Source organism: Phragmites australis, chromosome 17 (assembly GCF_958298935.1).
Source record: "Phragmites australis chromosome 17, lpPhrAust1.1, whole genome shotgun sequence".
In the NCBI taxonomy this organism is placed as follows: Eukaryota; Viridiplantae; Streptophyta; class Magnoliopsida; order Poales; family Poaceae; genus Phragmites; species Phragmites australis.
Genome location: NC_084937.1, coordinates 22,864,562 through 22,885,841, shown reverse-complemented (window position 1 = coordinate 22,885,841; position 21,280 = coordinate 22,864,562). Strand labels below are relative to the sequence as shown.

General features: G+C 48.5%; 2 protein-coding genes across 2 annotated transcripts; both read right to left on the bottom strand.

Annotated features, from left to right (window-relative positions):
* Positions 1-4,939: 4,939 nt before the first annotated feature.
* Positions 4,940-5,715, bottom strand: LOC133897910 (uncharacterized). Its single transcript, XM_062338738.1, has one exon. It carries the CDS (start codon positions 5,684-5,686, stop codon positions 5,300-5,302), a length of 387 nt encoding a protein of 128 aa, XP_062194722.1. The 5' UTR covers positions 5,687-5,715; the 3' UTR covers positions 4,940-5,299.
* A 4,462-nt stretch (positions 5,716-10,177) lies between these two features.
* LOC133897643 (zinc finger protein 8-like) lies at positions 10,178-11,477 on the bottom strand. Its single transcript, XM_062338435.1, has one exon. It carries the CDS (start codon positions 11,230-11,232, stop codon positions 10,351-10,353), a length of 882 nt encoding a protein of 293 aa, XP_062194419.1. The 5' UTR covers positions 11,233-11,477; the 3' UTR covers positions 10,178-10,350.
* Between the last annotated feature and the right edge of the window lie 9,803 nt (positions 11,478-21,280).

Sequence of the window (21,280 nt, the reverse complement as noted above, 5' to 3'; positions counted from 1 at the left end):
CTTGTAATGTTAGGCTGAAGTACTATTATTAATATTATTTTCATCTGACTCCCATGTATCGATCACTATAACTTCATTCTGCAATTCGTCTCCTGAGTCCCCTCAGGAGGAATGCTTAGCATACGTTTTCCCTTTCCAAGCTTCGAACAACATCTGCAGTTTGTTGCATGTAAACGGACACCTTGCTGCAACTTTCTGTTACACAGATATTTCCCTTTTATTGTGCGCGTAATTCACACCCTCTCTTGTGTCTATCCCTCGAGCATATTCTATAAACTATGATAAGTCTTAGCCTATATATGTCACGTGTACTCTACCATTCAATTCATTGCGCAATTATTTCCGTTATCATGGTATCATTGTGGTTTGCTCCAGCGACCCCCCTTCTGTCCCTCTAACCCTAGCCGCCAGTCCCTCTCTGTGGCGCCACCGATATCCCTTGGTTTGGCCGCAACCCTTGCCGTCACCGGCCACTCTGTGGTGTGCCCCCACCCTCTCCCGCCACACATCGCACCTGCGAACATCGTCACTTCCCTACTTGTTGTGACGCCCCTCTACGCGCTAGCAAACCCTAGCTGCCATCGAGTCTTCGCGGCATGGCACCACCTTACCTCGCCAATCCCTTCAGCAACGCTCTCTCTCCTATGGCCAACGACGACGACGCTCACCGCGAGGCTGAACGCCTAGCGGCTTAGCAAGAGGAGACCGCACGTCAAGAGGAGGCATGCCAACTTGCCCTCATCCATGCTCAAGTTGTGGCTGCCACCGCCGTGTTACACGCACAGGCCATCCTTATCCTTAACATCAAGACACTCGTCCTGATCGTCCTCGACCTCGTGTCTCCAAACTACACCAAGTGGCGGGGGCTCTTCCTCAACACACTCGGCAAGTATGATCTCACTGATCATGTCTTTTCCTTCGACGACCCTGCTGAAGATGACGTACACTGGAAGCAGATGGATTGCATTGTACTCTCGTGGCTCTATGGGACAATCTCTCCTGAGCTCCTCCAGGTGGTCATGACCATCACGCCCATTGCTCGCACAAATTGGCTGGGATTGGAGTAGCACTTCATCAGGAACAAGGAGACCCGTGCCCTCTATCTTGATTTTGAATTTTACACTTTTGTACAAGGTGATCTATCGATCTCTGACTATTGCTGCAAGATTAAGGGCATGGCTGACGCACTTGGCGATTTGGGTGAACTGGTTCCCAACCGCACCCTCAAGTTGTCGGTCCTCCGCGGCCTCAACAAGAAATTCTCTTACATGGCTGCTCTCCTCAAACATTTAAAGTCGTTCCGTCCATCATTGAGGTGCGCTCTAATGTCCTGTTTGAGGAGCTCACCATGACTCCAAGCCAGGCTCCTCGTCGACCGCTCTCGTCGCCACCACGTCACCAACCCTCGTGCTCCTGACAGTGATGGGCAAGTGGCGCACAGGGTGTTGGTACACCCTCCGGTGGCACCCAGCCGCAGCAACGGTCGTAACCATCGCAGCCGCCACCGCAAAGACGGCGGTTCTTGGGTGGTGGGTCTGGTGCCCCGTTCGGCTGTACCAGAGCTGGCCTCCCATGTACAATCCTTGGATCGACACCTTTCGGGTTTGGTCGGGCATGAAAAACAACTATACAGAAGATAACAGTGGCCATGACCATTTTTATGAGTTGTTTTTGTCATTGCAACAGAGCATTCAACATCTGTCTTTCAAATGCCATTATACTAGTTCTATTTGGCGATTAGTCCAAATAACAACGGGTCCAAGTCCACATGACATTATTTCTCATATATAGGTGACTGGCTTGGTCACATGGAAATAAAACAAAAAGAAACCACTTGGTTGGGGTTCAAGTGTTATGCTTGTCTTTATGGCTTTGTTAAAAAGATATTATTTTTAATAAAGCAAAACATCCTACTTTTTTACATGCTTTTTTCAAGGCACATACTGGCTACACTTCTAGGCGTTGCTGCAGCATGAAGAGGAAAATGTGAAAGTCCGTGCGGCATGTCACTCGTTGGTAGTGTGATTGCAATGGAGCTATTCGCTGCGCACGGATGGAAATTTAAATAGGCCGTTGAAACTATTGTCAACCATTTCATAGTTTGTTTCTCCTTTTCCTTTATTATGTCAGCGACAGCTGAAGCATTGTAATAAGAACCAGGCTGTATACATCGCTATGATGTAGACGCTGGAAATAAGTTTCCATTATCTAAAAAACGGCATTTTAAGACCAGAGTGTCACAACATTCATGTATATATCTTGTGAAAATAACAGCATTTTGTTCTTCTCGAGTATCAGTCTCCGACCGCCAGTAGAATATCAATTATAGCACTTTGTATGCAGTAATCTTTAGTTAAAGAAGAAAGGGTGAAAGAATATTGTGGCTCAGCTGCAGCATGCATGCCGACGGAAAAAAGGAGCCGGAAAAGAGCTGAAAGCGCCGGGAAGGAGGAGAGGGTAAGGTGCAGCTTCTCTTTTGCACACGCTCCTTTGTAATCTTTAGGAGGCGGAGGACGGTGGCGTCTCGGCAGCTGGGAAAGGGAGTGGTGGCGCGGCCGGCTGGCCGAGCGGCCGTGCTGCCCAGAAAAGCAGGGCTATGTGCACGGAGAAGGGCAGAGCTACCGCGCGCATAGAATGTTCTCCTGCATTGCTGAATATGCTGACACTCCACAAGTGTTCACTTCAGTCTGTCTGTAAGTATCAGTGATAGTGAAGTACTACTCTCTCTGGCGCCTGACTGCCGAAAGTCCCTATGATTTTAGCTATGCATTTGAAAACCATCTAGCTTTCACACCAAATGAACAGCACAGATAATGCACTTGCTTTCTAATAGTGGGATACTAACCAACTTCAGCAATGGTACTCACCACTCTTTCGGATTTCACCATTCAGAACTCAGTACACTCGAGAGCTGGATAATGTCGAGATAACCAGTGGTTACTTTCTTCCACATGTGGATGTCACTTGGGAATCAAACTCGCATGCACGAAGCATTGGATTCTTACGTCGAAACAAAAGTTCAATTTGGTAGCATTATTCATCTTTGTTGCCAAAGCAGGGTAGATTAGTTTTTACCGAAGGGTGGGATTAAAGGCCCTAATTGTCCTTTGTAGCCGACTGACGGAGTGCTGGAGGCGCCTTTTGTCGGGAAGGAATATATGCCAAAATGAAGACTCATCATTGCGGGACGGGCCTTTCCGTTGCATGCAAATGCGTGCATCCATCGGTTTCCCTTTTGCGACATGGGCCGAAAATTTCAGCACCAGGAGCAGCAGCTCAGTTCAGTTGAGAGTTTTTTTTTTTTTTTTTTTGAAACGCAAACAGGCGGGAGAGCTGCCGTTATGTATTAATAAGGGAGAGTATGCCCAACAGGCGAAAGACAAGAAAAGAGCAAGAAAGATTAAAAAAAAAGCAAGGAAAGACTAAAAAAAGGCTAATATGAAGCACCCTAGATGGTGTGCCCTCGCAAATGCCTGTGTCTGCCTCATCAAAGATCTGTCCTACAACAAAAGATATTGTTTTTTTTTAATCTTTGAATATGCGTATATTCCTCTCTTTCCAAATTTTCCCGATGACAAGAATTACAAGAGATTTAAGAGCTTTCCTTGAAGAGGGGAGGGAGAGAGTGAGCGATGTCACAACCATGATGCGAGTTGACAACTTGACATCATGCATGCGAAAGAATAGGAGCTTTGTGTTTGTTATCTTGTAATTATCCGGTGTGTTCTCCTTTTACTTTTCCCTCTCAATTTCAGCGATACTTTAAATCTCCTTACAAACTAAGCGTATATGCATATTCAATTTGTTGTGAAGCAAAATTGCTCATGAACAATTTGAATTCTGAAGCGCATCTCAAAGTATCATAATCTAGCGAGTCATCAGAAATAATATAGTCATATCAGTAATCCGTGGCTGTTTTGCTCCATGGATGTTAGGAGCAGTGTTACCTGGACAACTGTGTCCAACTTTTTTGCTAAATTAGACATCCCGAATTCAAGTCAGATTCCGACATCCATATCGGATTTCGAGTTGTATTTCACGTGTTTAAATTTTCTTTGCCAAATCCAATACTTGAATCTGAGTCGAATTTTGACATCAGTGTTCGTATCCAGATAACACTGGCTAGAAGGAAGTTCTAGCAGTATTGCTACTTGCTAGAACACAAGCCCTAGGATACTTTCCTACTTTTTTTGTGCCATCTTTCTTAAACGTATGGTGCTTTTCTTCAAAGGAATTTTCTAGTATTCTCTGTACACACATGGCGGGGATCTGATTTTAGTAAAAAAAAAAACCAACTTTTCCGAGCGTGCTAACTTTCATCTTTACTTGAGGAGCTTTTTGTATTGCGACTTTCGCGGTAACTTTATTTTCCTTCGTTTTAAGCGCATTATTACGCCAGCTTTAGAGTTTAGAGTAATTCAAGTAGCATCAACTATATGTGCAGACAATTTACCGTAAGTAAAAACAGTTAAGCGACAACTTGTGTTGAAAATTTGAAATGTTTCTAAGATAGACGAATTCAGACCTTTTTGTTCATAAATCCGAAAATTACAAATATATGTATCCGTTTAAAATTTTAAAACTATATTCCTGTCGCGCGTTAGAAGGTTCCAAAAGCCGAAAGCCGTCCGAAGATGCGACAGTAATTAATTGGGCCGTTTTAGTTATTTTCTGAGAGGAAGTTATTAGTGGGCATAAGATACTTTTCTCCAGAAGTTCTAGCAGGCCAACATGGATGGGCCTAAACCTCGGCAAATGTTAACAGCCCAAATGAATAAACAAAGGCCGAATTACACATATTCTACTCCCGTGCATTGCCCGATTAGCGACGCAAGCAAGAAGGAACCCTGTTTGGGAAAAAATTGCAAATGGAGAAGCTCTGCTAACGGCAATCTGGGATTTGGAATTTTTGACAATGACACTGAGTCAGAAGGCCTATTTGCCTGGCAACAACACCTGCATTTTGGTGCACAGTGCTGGGCAGCACCACGAAATGAACATAGCATTACACCTCTCCATTTTAGAACAAACAGAATTAGTACAAGGACAGCACTAGCCAGTATGCATCCTGACAATAAAGAGGCTGAAACAAACTCTTATACGGTTATATCTTTATTTTATAGAGATAAGAGTTAATAAATTTTCCTTTATAGAAAAAGTACGATAGCAGCAGAGAAAGAAGAAGCATAACCATCAAGAGCATCCCTGCTACAATCAGCAAGCTTTTACAATGCGCGATCCGGGAGCAGGCAGATCACTTGCGCGCCGACCCGATTCCGACCGCCGCATCATCGATCGATCACCTGCTGACGAGGGGGAACCATTTCTCCCGGAAGTTGGACTGGTAGGAGACCATGAGGAGGAGGAGCAGGAGTAGGAGCCCCACGCCCCACGGCGACCCGCCGGCGCGGTGGATCGAGTCCCGCTCGGGCATCGGCAGCACCAGCAGCTGGTCTACGCGCCGTTGCCCCTCGCCCACGGCGGACAGCAGCCGCACGGCTAGCAGCAGGGCGAACGGCGACGCCATGAGCAGGATGCGCGCCTGGTTCGCAAACGACTCAGCGGCCGACTCGTAGCTCGTGTACCACGAGAAGCCCAGGAAGAGGAGCAGCACCAGCAGGAAGAAGCACAGGTGCAGCGGCACCTCCGGCCCCGACGAGCCGCCGCCACTGCATGAGTTCCCCATCGATCGCTGGATGGAGTTTTCAGGCAATTTGCAGGTTGTTTTGTTGCGACGGGGGCTGAACTCAGGTCAGCTCATTTATAGGCTTAATGCCACGCGTGACCGACCACACATGGCGAGCTCGAGCGCGAGCCACCAGGCAGCTGACACGTAGGCACGGCACGCGAGATGGGCGGCAATGGCGGCTGGCGGGATGCACGCACGCGCGCACGTGGGGCCGGCTCCGCGGGAAGAGGAGGGGGCCGCGGGCGGCGCGCTTTGCTTAGCCCGAGCCCGTCGCGTGCGAATCGATGCCAAGTAAAGCGCGCCCGCGCGGCGGAGCCCGTCCGTCAGTGGGGAGGGCGGAGACGGCAAGGCGTGAGAGGCTGGCATGTTGCCGCGCTGGCCGGTGCGTGATGCTGCTGCCTTGCCTTGGTCAGGCAACCGGATCTGTGCTTTTCTTTGGGCCGGTGTTCCCTTCAGCTCAGGCATGATCTGCATCTCCTGAATCCTGCGTGCTTATACAGATTGTAAAGTACACTCAACCGAAGCACAACGCAGCAAGAATGTCTCGTAGCGGTTTAGCTTGTGCAGCCCATGGCAGGAGATAAGAGCGATCTGGGGGATTAGCGCAGCAGTTTGCACTAGACTCTCATGGAGACCAGTGTCCTGCCCTGGGTGGTCGGTCACGTGACATGCCATCTCACCGCCTAATCCTTTTCCGGAGTGGATCTAAGAGCATTACGAGCTGACTTCTTGAATATCACTCCTTATATTTTTATAGAGTGATATTTGCAAAAGATTCTCTTCTATTTTTTGAAAAATGAGCACCGAGAGAAGTAAGTTCTCTAAGATTTCATTAAAACAATGTCGCACCTTGAACTCAGACCTACTCAGTGAAACTGTGCTCGACTGACGGTTAGTACCGTGAGAGGCTTAGCTATTTCTTGATACACTACAACTTATTTCTTAAATCTTACACTTAAATTTCACTCGTCTATATTTTATTACTATCCAAATTAAAACAGTTTCCTTTTTCTAGTATTAAGTGCCAGATTGAAACAACGATTGTTGTTTTCTAATATCATTATCTGCCGACATTATGAGTTATATAGCCAGGTATCCTTCGATTTACTATGCCCGAATAAATACTGAATATGGAACTGGGGAAAACTATATCTAGATTGATAGGTTCGTTTTCCAGTAACGAAGATATAGTGCAATTAACTTTTTTTTTTTTTTTTTTGCGGGGAAGTGCAATTAACAGTTAACTATCCTTCACTGGTCTGAACATGAACTAGTGATTCTTCAGGATTTTTCATTTTGTTCCCCATTTGGAAGAACTCAACTCATATGTTTCAAGACAAAAGCATTTAGCTCTCGCGACACGATGCACATCAACATTCAACAATCAAGAAACATATGTTTGATTAGTTTGGCACAATAGGCACAATTAATCCGACGGAAACAGTCTGCGCTCAAATAAAACCCAAAGCAATTCGCCACAACAGCATATCATTGACTCCGTAACAAAAAAGAAAACGAATTCATTGCTCGGAAACCTTGAAGACAACTAGATCCGACCAGAAATTCACAAATACACTAATAAAATTAACCATGTTAGCCCCCACAAAATAACCCCTACCCTCGGCCGCAGGCCTGTAGCCCGCGTGGCGCGCTCGCCCTCGAGCGCGACAGTAAACGGTAGACTTGTCGTGAGTTTTTTTTAATATTTTTTTAATATAAATAATTAAATAAATATATCTTAGATATAAATATTTATAGAAATAGATGTCTATCGTCCTCTCATGAACTGCGCTCTAGGAGGGGAGAGAGGCCCATACATCCGAGTGTGAACAATACATGTGTGAACAGTACTCGACAGAAGTAATCGACGGCTCCAATTTTCCTTCTCATCTTCTCTGTTCAAAACAATATCTTTTATTGCTCTAAAAATTATAACCTATATGCAACTTATTTTAATTGAATTACCCAAAAAACCTAAGTAAAAATTAAACTAAAATTCTCCAAAAAAAAGTTTACTTTTATTACTTCTAATAATTATTAGTGCCTTAAATAAATTTTCAAAAATCTGAAAAAATTCAATAATATTCTTCTTATATGATGGAATAATTTTTAAAATTATTTTGAGCCCTAGGTTATACGATGAAAAAGTGAGCTCCTTTGTAATGCTCATTTATATGCATTTTTATCATTTTATGTGATATTCTTATTTTAATTCAATTTAAATTCAAACAAAATTAAAAAAATATACAATATAACAATATTTTGAATTTTTTTATAAATTAAAAGAAGAATATCACATGAAATGATAATAATGCATATAAATAGAGCATTACAAAGGAACTCACTTTTTCACCATATAACCTAGGGTTAGAACTATTTTTAGAAATTAGTACATCACATATGAAGAATATTAGTGATTTTTCTCAGATTTTTGGAAATTTATTTGAGGCCCTAATAATTGTTAGAATTTATAAAAGTAGACTTATTTAGAGAATTTTAGTTTAAATTCTACATAGACTTTTTGAGTGAATCTAATTAAAATGGATTGAACATTAATTATAAAAAACGTAAAAAAAAATTCTAGGATTTTTAGAATAACAGAAGAATACTGTTTTGAACAGAAAAGATGAGAGAGAAAATTAGAGTTGCGAAGTACTTTTGTGGAGTGTGGTTCACACAGGTACTGAGCTAAGCGCTCTTTGCGAGGATTATAAGGGACTAACCGCGTTATTAGAGGACGGTAAGAGTCAGTGATGGCATGATAGCACGAGCAGTTTATCCTCCTCTAAGAGAGCGGTAAGGGCCTACCCGTCTTATAAGAGAGCGGTAGGTATCTGCTCTAAAAATCTTTTCATCCAAGATATATTTATTTAATTATTTATATTAGAAATAAAAAAATTAAAAAAATCGACTTATCGTTGTGTGTGTGCGGGGGGAGGACAGAAGAGAAAGAGAGACTGGACCCAGTATATACATTTCGGGGACAAAGAAAGTAGGCCCAGGTAGCTTAACAACTACAGTCCATTCTGCACAGCTCGTTCACGAAACGTATCCTAGAAAACCCCGGGCCAATAATTCGATAATGATGGGCTACTCCATCGATTCGGTCATGTTTGAGATTCCTCTGGACTCCAGTTGAAGCTATTTCTCTGTCCATTCTCTTGAACACTCGGCCCAATAGCTGCTGACTTTTCCCCCTCTAGTGTCCTGCTGTCGTTTGCAATCAGGTTCTGTTCTGTTATGCAGGAAAATTTAGCAGGACATCCAGTAGCATGCCACTGTGCCACTATGCCAGTGCATGTACGTGGAAATGATGAGTGCAGATCGAGTGGTCGTGAATGAAGCGCGCGCAGGACGCGGTCACGCATAAACGATGTGCATGGGCTGGTGCGTGTACAAGCAGCGTTAATGCTCTCTCAGATTGCATGCGCTGTACTGCGTCGTACGGTTTCCGTATGCAGCTAGCATTAACGATTATTTTGGCGCGCCTCCATTCTTCAATCGCCTGAAAACACGATGGTTTTGAGGTGCTCGAGGTTCATCGGGTTTGAAAAAGAAGCCCGGGGCGGCATCCCGGTGGGCTGTGGTTTGGCAGCACGGTGGCGACGGAGCCACAGGCAGCATGCAGGCCGGTGGGCGGTGCCGGCGATGGGGGCATCAAAGAACCCGCCTGGTGAAGCTGGGTTAGCTAAGGTGCTAAGGTAAGGACGGCGGATGTGGATTTTGCGGACGCCGCCAGATGAGTGGAGGCTGATAGGGCGGGAGAAACTTGTTTTGTTTTGATTAGAGAGAGAGGGGGACCGGATCCTCTGACTTTAGAGAGTGAAGTCATGGGTAAACAGTACTCATAACTTTACCTCTCTGCGAACCGTTGGATTAAAAATAAACGAACGAGATCGATCGCTACAGTTCTACGTGTAAAGACACAATACTGTTCACCGTCTCATAGAAAACACTGTTCACCGGTGACTTCGCTTCTCCAAATTAGAGAATCCGGTTCAGGCCGGGGCGGGGGGGGGGGGGGGAGCAACATGCTTCAGCCCAAGGAAGATGAAAGGCAACCGTCATTTAGTCTCTCCTTATTTTGGCGACATGAAACTATATATGAAAGAGAATCCAACAGTTGCATCCTGTTTCTGGAAATTCAAATGCTAGGGTTCAACCATGGGAAATTCAGTATTGTTTTGCATGATTCATACAGGTTAGCTCTCTCTAGTCAACAAAGAATTGGAGCAAAACACTTGAGCCTAGAGATTTAATCGAGGAGGTAGCTTTGGCTACCTTGTTGAACTGAAAATTGAAAAATAGCAAAATGATTAAAGGAACAGAACACTAAAAATAATCCGCGAAAAATAAAAAAGCATCAGTTAATACCATCCATACCAGTCCAGAAGGAAACGGAGAAATACTTTGGAGAAGAAACAAAGAAGAAGATCAAATGACGCCAGAAGTACGCCTGTTTCATGCTCGATCTGTGGCAAGTTCTTCCATTTACCACCCACTTCTCACAAATAAATTGAAAGCGATGAACTGAACTAAGTCCCAAAAACTTCCTCTCCACTGAGCATCACTATCTAAACAAATCACGAACGAAAGAAAAACATTTTTTCTTAGTTTGCAGGAACCCGCCGATTAATCGCACATCCCTTGTTCCCCTAGAATTACAAGGTGAGATCCAAACTCACATTTTCTCTGTTCTCTACAGCGTTTTCCCGGCGGCGTTCATGCTGTGACGAGGCGGATGACGACGACGTTGACGACGGCGACAGTTGCGAGCCAGATTGTCCGGCTGCTACGGTCCCTTGTCTTGCTCCCGCCATTGCCTCCTCATCACGTCCGGCCAGCGACGACGACGCCGGCCGTTCTTGGCGCGCCAACTGCGTGGACACGTTGACGGCCGGGACCCGCCAGAGCGCGGTAGCCGGCACCGGGCTACCGTTAACCGGCTGCGACAAGTAGCCGGCCCCGCCGTAGTACCTGGGCACCACCGGTGGAGCAGCCTGCGGGTGGTGGCTGGACCACGAGGGGTAGTGCAGAGGCGGCGGTGGCGGCTCGAAGCGTGCCATGCCGAAGTGGTGGTGGTGGTAGCTGGTGAAGGCGGGGTACGCGTGGGCGGCGGGGTAGTGGGCGTGCATGGCCATGGCGCTCTGGTACTGCGCGCGCCGCGCGTGCTGCCGCTCCCGCTTGTGCGCGTTCTGATGCCCGCCCAGCGCCTGTGACGTTGGAAAGTTCCGGCAGCAGTAGTGGCACTCGAACTTGCGCCCTCCGCTGCCGTTGCCGCCGCCATCGCCTGCACCCGCACTCGACCCCGCCGCTTGGCCCAGTGCGGTGGTGCTGGCCGCGGTAGCATCGCTGGCTGCGGTGGAGGACGTGGCGGCGTCGGGTGGGACGTCGAAGCCGAACAGCCGGATGGACGTGGGGCTCGTGCCGAACCCGGACGCCGGCTGCGGCGTTTTGGGGCGGACGAAGGGAAGCTGAGAGAACGACTCGATGGCCTTGACCGGGAGTTTGCCGTCGCCGTGCTGCGCGTCTTGCTCGCTCATTGCCGTCCCAAGAGGTAGCGCGAGATGCGCTCTTAGGGTAAGGGAGGTGTAGGGAAGGAAAGGGGAAGAGCTATAGCCTACGGCTGCAGGAGTTTTTCTCTCCTGCCCCTGCTGCTGTTGCGTTTACGGTCGTATGTTGGCATGGAGTTGCGTTGATGTATCGGGCCTTCCCGTCTAAAAAGGGTTAAATTCGGTGGGGAGGAACGGGACCAGATTCGGGTAGGGTTGGCAGGGAAAGTGTTCAATATCCTGCTGGTTCAGATTTGTTGACTGTCTGCTAGCTCCTTACTCTTGATGTAGATAACATGAACTTAACATACTGTTTCGGTTATTTTCTTTTCCATATTTCCAAACTGTTGGATGAGGATCAAACAATAACATTTCACTTTCAGCATCAATACCCACCTCAAATTCTAACGCCGACACATGCCCCTCTATGGCTATCAACACGAAGAGCGGCATCGGAGCATCCCACCACCTCCCGCTGCCGGATCCAAATACTCTGCATTAAGGCAGGTTTGAAGCGGAGAAACACTGTGCTGCACAGTAAAATTTGAATTGTGCTACAGTACTTTACATTAACTAATCATTTTTAGGATGAGGATTAAACCATAACATTTCACTTCCAGCATCGATACTTACCTCAAACTCTAACGCCGACACATGCCCCTCTATGGCTATCAACATGAAGAGCGGCATTAGAGCATCCCATCACCTCCTGCTGCCGGATCCAAATACTCTGCATTAAGGCAGGTTTAAAGCAGAGAAACACTATGTTGCACAGTAAATGTGCCTTGTGCTACAACACTCTACATTAACTAATCATTTTTTACTGTAGCTATAGTGGAGCACCATACTGTACGTAATCTTTTGTATTGTGCCGCTTTTACTATAGTAGTCAATTCGAAGCTTCACCACAGATCGGATGGCTGAGATTTCTCATCACTGCAGATCATTGTAGATCCTCTGCGGATCCGGATCGCACGCTGCCACGCTTCGTCTCTCTCTGCCATTGTGCTACCATTTTTCTCTAGTATCTATAGTTCACCTTTGTCGGATACGTCGCCCCTAGCCCGACACTACAAACACTTCGCAGAGCCGCGGCCACTGCTACCCTCCATTGTGCCTTACCTCTGAGCCCGATCTAAACCTAAGGGCGATACCCATCGTTAAAACACTGGTGAACGCAATTATTAGTTGTTAAATGTCTCAGTACGGACTGTTGCATCATACAGCAGGATAAGCGTACATCATCTGCTAAGTACCCCACCCCACGAGCGGGAAAATTTTAAACGGATGGAGAGCGAACGAAAAACACACTTTCCCATTTAAATGGCGACATGCTTTAAATAATTCCATTCCATTCGTCTGGTCCATTTTTGTTCTAGGGCAAATGGCCCAAGAAGGGCCCTAGCTAGCTACAGATCCAGATTATCTCTCGAAAGTTTTTAGAAACTCTGAATTTGCATGTACGTATAGACCCCTGATACAAATTCTTTGCACCATGCCGCTGCCGCCCGACGCCAGTGCGTGATTCCAAAAGAGGCATGGCTGGCACGTAGGACTTGGTCGATCCACCCGTCCTGCGCGCCCGCGGCCGGCTGCGCTCGCATTCGCCGGTGGCCCGGCAGCCGGGCGGGCGAGCGGGCGGGCGCGGGATGCCGACGTGCGCCCTGCCGCCCTCTCCGAAGTGGGTGCACGCCGCCGTCAGGTGTCCAAGTCGCGTCGCTGTCCAGGAGGCCGACTCGTGCGCGTCCTCGCCGTCGCCCGGGATACCCCGACCCCGGACGACGCCAACGACGGCACGGCACCGCCCGGTCACTCGCTGTCAAAACTCGAAACCCAGCCGCACGTACGCTGCTTCTAGTTACCTATGCCCATCGATGTTTACTCGCGTATACCAACCACATCGTAGAACGCTATCTCGGTTTTTCTTGGTTTAAATGATGAGGATAACGTGCGTCTGAACCGAGTTTGGATCCGCGCCGGGACAATGATGTGCCGTTGTGCCTAGAGTAGCTGCAATTTGGTACACATCCATTTCAGTACTCAGAGATGCTGCCCCTCGACCGGTGAACTGAACTCGGTCGGTTACTGGTTAGCTGCTGCAACCTTCATCCGCCGGTCAGACCAAACGTTAACACAAAAGAAGTAAATCGGAGCAAGTGATGTTGAGAGGTGGTCGTCGTTATCAAACCGGGGAACTTTTGGATAGATGCTGGCTTACTTCTGGCAGGAAAATAACTATCAAAAGCTGCTTTTAAAATCCTTCGTCTGCACAAAGCTTGTCAGTACAAACTAAAGTTCCCTGTTGAAAATAACCAGCAAATAATCCAGATCCCATGGACTCCGACCCTCGTGTAAGCCACATTTAGTTATGATTGAAGTGCATGCACTTTTATTTTTCTTTAAGCACTGAACTGACGTGGCACTGACATCACAAAGCATATACACACATCAACAGGATCCAAAAGTTTTAGAACTATTTATTATGTCCTTGCGTCGTACTTCAGATTCAGTGACACTGTTTGCATTATTTTTTTTCCAACCAACCAAAGCAGCACAAACGTAGACATGTCCATGGCAGGATCGATCAAGCATGGCTTCTGATTTGTCAGACTTTGTTTACTGCACCTGGATCCGTCCTATGAACCCATCAATCATGCTCGCCCGCCCGCCGGCCGCACTTTGATATTCCGTTCCGCACTGCTGCGCGCACCGCCCGTGTTCTTTCGTCTGATCCGGGTCCTAGCAACTTAGCAAGCGAATTGACCTCAGGTACCACGACGATGGCGAGGTTGGATCGGATCACGGAGCTGCAAGTTTTTATTTGCCACTGAAAATTTTACCGTTTTTTATTTATCACTTATTCTCTCAATAATATGTGAGTTTTTGCATGTCATCGAGAAAATAGGTGATAAATAAAAAAGAGTAAAATTTTAATGACAAATAAAAAGTTTATTCTAAGCTGGTTCTAGTGCAATGAACTCAGGTAGGTGAATTCGTTTAAGGATTCACATGAGAGTTGCTGCCGCCATAACTGTCATTCTCCTTTGTAGATGCATGCATGGTCCCGTTGTCCGGCAGCGACACAGGCATTAGCGCATTCAACGCCTCAGGTACCTGAACAAGGAGCTGTGCTGAAACTGGCATGAATGTATCAGGGATCGATCCAAGTGGCTGGGGGAAAACTGGAAGTGCACCATGTGCTCTTCCTTAATTACTTTATCTGATCTTAATTTTTTTTTATCTCAATTTCTTCCGTTACAGTATCTCATATTTTATCAGCTTCGGGTTGCAATGAATTCTGCCGAATTCTGAACCCTTTATCTGATGGAACTTGTGCTGAACTTCAACTCTTCAAATAGACTAGTACTACTACTTATTTATAGGCATCTATGGCTTATTTTCTTCCATTAACTATAAACCGGATTTCTAATTCGACAGCATATATCAGAAGCAGACCTCGGAGGCCTGGGTGTCTGAGGCAATTCGCGAGCTGGGGGCTCCGGAGGGGTTCGGAGGCTAGTGGCCTAAGGGCGTAGGTTGTCAGAGCTAGGGGTAGGGGTTATTGTAGGTGACTCCTAACAGCAGCTCCTCGCGAGGGAGGTCAGTGGAACAGTGGAACTCGTGGTCTTTCAGAGCAGGGTCTTTGATGATCCTTGGCTTCGTAGCTGGGGGCTCATGGTCCTTCAGCTGCTTGAATCTTTGAGTGCCGGTTCAACGGTTAGGCTAAAGTCCTAACGTAACCTGCTAGAAAGGGCATTTAATTCATCTTGTGGTTAGTGGCACATACATATCTTGGCAGGCAGTAGTGGGACACGTGGCACCTCGGTGTTAGAGGGTCACAGAGAGCAGTTCCGCTTCCCCATGATCGTGGGCAAAAAGGAAGTGCATGTGTGCATGCCCTGATGAGGCAACAACTCTTACTTTGGTATATAAGGTGGGGGCCTCGGCCGAACGGTGTCCTCATTTGGCACCCTTGTCCTTTTCCGCCATTGCTCTCATGACCGCGACCACTAGCCCTAATGCTCCTAGCCTCCATTGCTGACCAGTGCTCCTCACCGTGGTTATGACTCACTCTGGTGTGCGCAGCAGGGCCGGTTCCTCGGCTGCTGCTGCTAGTGCGAGCGAACCCGCGGCGGGCGGGGTCGCTTGTGCTCGCACGCCAACGGGAACCACAGTGGCATCAAATCATCCGCCGCTACCCGGGCCATCGCCGGGCGTGGCGCAACTTCGTGCCAGCAAGAAGTATCCTCTTCAAACCAGCACGCTAGGGGAGTCAATCATCACTGGTGTCGAGCTCGATCAAATGATCAAGGAGGGGAAGATCCCCTCTAGATCCATCGCTCGCGCCTCAGGGAAGGAGGTGATCCTGACACCGTGGGATCACGAGACTGTGGTCTTTGAGGCCTTCTTCGATGCGGATCTCAGCTTTTCGGTTGTGCCACTCCTCAAGGAGGGGGGGGGGGTGCCCCATCACTTATACACGGAGCTCCCCCAACTCTTGGCCAACGCTATCGCTCGTCTGGCTATCTTTGGATGGGCCATGCGGGTGGATGGCTACGAGGGGTGAGTGGACCTTTTTGCCGCAATCCATGAAGCAAGCTGCCAACCCAAGACTCGGATGGAGAGCTGGGAGATGAATGCCCTTAACTTCAGCAGTGTGAACTTTCAGCTCCAACCGGAGTACTAGGAAGCAATTTTGACGAATGTCTTTTAACGACTGGTGGTACACCGGATGGCTGAAGCGGTGGTTCTACTATGACGTAGGCATTGGGTCTCTCCTTCGCTCTACCAACCGGGACATTCATTATGTTCGAACTCCTATGGTGGACCTTCCCGAGACCCAGCTCGCCTCAAGGGTGGCGCTTCTCCTAAGGGTGTCCTGGAGGATAAGCATGCATGATCTCGTAGAGGAGTTCACGATACTGTGCGTCCGGCCCCTTTGGGAAGATTGGGACCACGCCTTCGAGCCGTGTGAAGAGGGCGAACCTAACGCGTACTTCGGTCCCACCATCACTTCTGGTAAGTCCTCCCCTTTGTTAAGCATTGAATCGACAGACATGAGAAGTCTTTTCTTTTCAGAGTGGTGCCTTGCGCTGGACCAAGCAACGGAAACAGATTTCTCGGCCAACCATCCATTGCCAAGCGGGACTAATGTCTAGAGCTAGTTGGGAGTTGGGAGCGGCACAACCACTTCTGCTCCCATCTTGGGATGTCGGCTCTGGCTTGGCCAAACCTGAAGGAGTCCCAAGTCATTGGAAAGCAAGGGTGTGGTGCCTTAGGCACCGTTGCCCCCGCAATCCCCCTTTGGACTCAGCCCCCAGCTAGCTCCGCAGCCTCGTGCGCAAGCTTAGCGACCAAGTCTTCTGATGCAGAGTTGTCCAGGGCAAAGCGTAGGAGGCGTGCTGAGGACACCGGAGCCGCGAGTGGTGCGGCCGAGGATGAGTCTCGGGTTGGAGGGGGTGGTTTGGGGAAGGCTCTAGAAATCTCGGACTTGGCAAGCCACACCCAAGGCGGAGGGGAGGGGCTCCCTTGATGACTATGCGGCGTGGGGGATTACTGACCCCTTCGATGATGGGGACATCACGGGGCCTGTTATTGCGACAACCGGTGGCACGGGTAAGACGTGGCTACCCCCTCTTTCTTTTCTTTTTATCCTGCTGCGCTGGTACATAAGGATCATGACTTCTGGGTTTGTTTGTTTATAGGGACCGCCAAAATGGACCCATCTTTGGCCTCTTCTCTAGAGGTATTAGCTCCTCCGAAGGACATGCCACCTCCCTTGGAGGTTCCCGAGGTAGCCAATTCGGAGGAGATGACTTTGTCACCTCGGGGCATCACTCTGGACCCTGATCTAGCCTTCGTGACCGGTGTTAGTGGAATTGGACCCTCTGCGGCTACTGCCTTGGTGATTCTAGAAAGGGCTTTGAGATTTGAGGTCCTGATGCTGGATGACTTTGCACTCCGCCCAGAGGAGTCGAGCGCCTTTGCCTCCGCTTCGTCTCTCCTTAGGAGCATGGAGATTGAACTATCCCTGGCTTGGAGGCCCTAGGATGTGGTGATGCATCTAGAAGCGACGGCTTGGAAGGTATGTTCTGGGATGATGCCTTTCTAATTTCCACCTTTAGGCTACCAACATCACCTTTTCTCCGCTGAGCTTCACAGCAATTGCTTCTAGCGAAGGCGTTAGGCTGTTTGCAATGACGGGCCCTAGCAACTGGCCAAGACATTTGTCGGGAGGAGGCGACAGGGCTCCATTGCACTTTGGCGGAGGCAAAGAGGCGAGTGGAGGATGCAAAGGGTTGTCTGCAGGAGGAGACAATGCGCTAGGAGCATGAGGAGGCTGCGACTCGGGAGGTTGCAGAAGCTCGCCGAGTGGCAGAGGCATCTATTGACTAGGCCATCGCGGACCGTGTGTAGCAGAATGCAAAACCTAGGACCTCCAGATTGCGATGGTCATGGCTCAGTAAGAACCGGGGGTGGGGGGAAGCCTGGGTGACGGAGGAAGCACTACATGCGGAGCGCCAAGGGCTGGCTAGGCATGCAACGGAGGCAGCCCATGCCATTAAGGAGGCTTTGGGTGGCCTCGAGCCAAGGGCCTGCCATTGCCTTCTGGTACAGAGTCCCTAGGTCCGACGCTACGTTGGCTCCGGACCGTAGAGGGGGTGACGGCTAGCGCTACCGAGGCTTTTGCTAACTCGAGCATCCACGTGGCCTTGATGTTTTAGTTGTCGCTATTGCATCATGCTGGACTCTGCCATTTTGAAGCACTGGAGTAGCCAGTCCTGAACTCAATGGTCGAGGACCTCTGGTCTGAGGTGCCTCCGCCGGAGACCCACGCGGCTTTGGACGGCTTCCTCTGGGGAGTATGGGCGAAGCATGGTTGATCTGCGATGTTGCGTTTTATAGTAGATCACATGAAGTCGAGTGCCCGAAGGGATCCCCACCCAGACCCCTCCGTGAGAGATCAAACTCCGCTCCTAGATGCCTCCTTAGGAACAACCTCTACTCCATGTATCTTGACTATGTAGCCCTGAGTAGGCTTTTACCATTCTTTTTTTGTTTCTTTTTCTTTCCTGCAGAGGGTTGAAGGCCTAGTGTGTTAACTCTGGCTCTACCGCTATGTGTATCTTGACTTGTTCGCTGAACCTTGCGGAGCTATGTATCCTTCGTGCTTTATCCAATTATCCGTGTGCTAGGTTGGAATGTGTGCGCCACATGGCTAACCCTTGAGCAGGATTTACATATATAGGTTTTGCGACCCGCAGCAAGTAGAACTTGCCCGAGTGCTAGGGTTGCTGCTTCTAGTAGAGGTCCTAGCGCGTCTCAATTACTCGGGCCTACGCTACCTCCCCTGCAGAGGGAGCGCTTTGTCTTACATGATTATTCCCAAGGACACATCGACTTGGTGGTGGCCACCAACATTTTGGTCAAGGAAGAGTCGAGGGACCCCTCCACTTGTACATTGAGGGCTGGCCCAGGTTCCGTAGGGATAGATGAGTGATGGAGGTTTTTTTAGGTCGCTGACCCACATGACTCTCGGCACTTTGTTCTCCCATAGAAACCCGATGGGACGGTGCCGTTGGTCATCCTTGAGGATGTCATGGCCCGGATCAAGACAGAGGATGTGGAGGTCGAGGAAGAGTCATCGTCATCATGGGAATTGGATTTTACAACCTTTGACTCCTACCCTTTCCAAGCGGAACCCTTGCCTCCTTGGGCTCGAGGAGACTCTATATTCGGCAGGAGATCTTCGTGTCGGGGGCACCCGTGCCTTCGCTCCATATGCCACTACAGACTTGGGGCTGGTGGCTCTAGCGAGCAAAGACAGTCCTCCATGTCCCACGGTACTTCGGGAAGGCGCGATGGCTTAGCCCGCTTATTAGGACTAGATTGATTGTAAGGCACAAGGCCAAATACCGTTTCTATACCCATCATGTAAAAACAAGATTGTTATACGTCAACCTTTGCTTCCCATCTCGCCTTTTAATTTTGCTCGCATCGACATTACAGAAGCTTCCCCTTTCTCGGCCCCCTCTCATGCTGCGTTCGTTAATGGCTAGAGCGTGCGACTATAGGGAGGCTTAGGTGTGTTAGGTGTGACCAGAGCGATGACGGACCAGTCCGAGGCATGTTTGCCCTCAAGGTGGTGAAGGGTTTGCACCTCAATGTGGTCGAAGCATTAGGCCTTCGAGGTGGCGAAGGATTTTTACCTCAACGCGACTGAGGCATTAAGCCTTCGACGTGGTGGGGGATTTTTACCTTGACGCGGCCGAGGTATTAGGCGGACTGAGGCATTATGCCTTCGAAGTGGTGCAGTGTTTTTGACCTCGACGCGACTGAGGCATTATGCCATTGAAGTGGCAGAGGATTTTAAATGGATGCGACCGAGGCATTATGCATTCGAAGTAGCAAAGGGTTCTAGATCTCGACACAACCGAGGTATTGTGCCTTTGAAGTGGCGGAGGGTTTTGGACATCGACACGACAGAGCCATTTTTCCTTCGAAGTGGTAGAGGTTTTTGAACCTTGACACGATCGGGTCATTATGCCTTCAAAATGGTGGAGGGTTTTTACCTTGATGAAACCGAGGTATTATGCCTTCGAAGTGGTGAAGGGTTTTGGACCTCGACGTGACTGAGGTATTATGCCTTCGAAGTGCGGAGGGTTTTAGACCTCGATGCGACCGAGGAATTATGCCTTCTAAGTGGCAGAGGATTTTGGACCTCGACGCGACTGAGGCATTATGCCTTCGAAGTGCATGAGGGTTTTGGGCCTCGACGTGACCGAGTCATTATGCCTTTGAAGTGGTGGAGGGTTTTTACCTTGACGCGATCAAGGTATTATGCCTTCAAAGTGACGAAGGGTTTTGACCTCGACGCGACCGAAGCATTAGGCCTTCGAAGTGGCAGAGAGTTTTTGCCTTGATGCGATCGAGGCATTATTCCATCGAAGTGGCATAAGGTTTTGGACATCAACATGACCAAGGAATTATGCCTTCGAAGTGGCGCAGGGTTTGGACCTATTCACGACTGAGGCATTATGCCTTTGAAGTGGCGGAGGGTTTTGAACCTCGATGCGACTGTGTCATTATGCCTTCAAAGTGGTGGAGGGTTTTTACCTCGACGCAACCAAGGCATTATGCCATCGAAGTGGCGAAGGGTTATGGACCTCAACGCGGCCGAGACATTAGGCCTTCGAAGTGGCAGAGGGATTTTACCTCAATATGTCACACTATTGAGCAGAGATATAAGTTAAGGTATGTGTATATTGTTATGCACGAATATCGTTGTATGGTGCTAGCACCATGATAGTGTGATAAATGTAAGGTATGCCGCTTAAAAGGTGTAAGTACACATCCATGCTAAAGAGGAGTGCAGTGGTGGGGCGTACCTCGTACGTATTGGGCTCCCTTAGCGAGGCGTGAACTCCGGAGAGTCCTAGAAGCTAGTTGCCAGAAGGGTCTCCGATTGGGCCCCCACGGAAACGACGGAGTTGTGAAGGCCTTTGGAGTTCTGCTATGCGAGCTGGTTGTCCGGGCCTTTCAGGTGGTAGAGGGTTGAAGCCTCGATGCAACTAAGGCATGAGGCCTTTGGAGTTAAGTGAACGGGACATACTTGAGTGAAGTTCCATTCATTACAAAATGCAGTCGGGGCTTGGCCTGAGTACATTTTAAGTTACTCATATAAGATTCTCGCTTATACAATGATAAGGGGTAGGTTTTCTATACATAATATTTGCGAAGTGTCTCCGCGTGCCAAGTATGCTCGAGTGGGGTCCCTTCCATGTCTGCCAAGCGATAGGAGCTAGGTCTATTAGATCCAAGGACCAGGTAAGGGCCTTCCCATTTGTTTCGAAGTTTTTCTGGAGCTAATTCTCCTAGTTTGAAGGTTTGTGGCGCGACCTTGGGAATGTACCAAGCCTTGGTTTCGGCGATGTAGCGATTGAGGTTTTGGACAGCGTGGAGCCTTGTGCCTTGAACGAGGTCATGGGAGAGCTCTCTTTCTCTGGTGGTTTCGAGAGTTGAACCCAAAGTGGGCGTT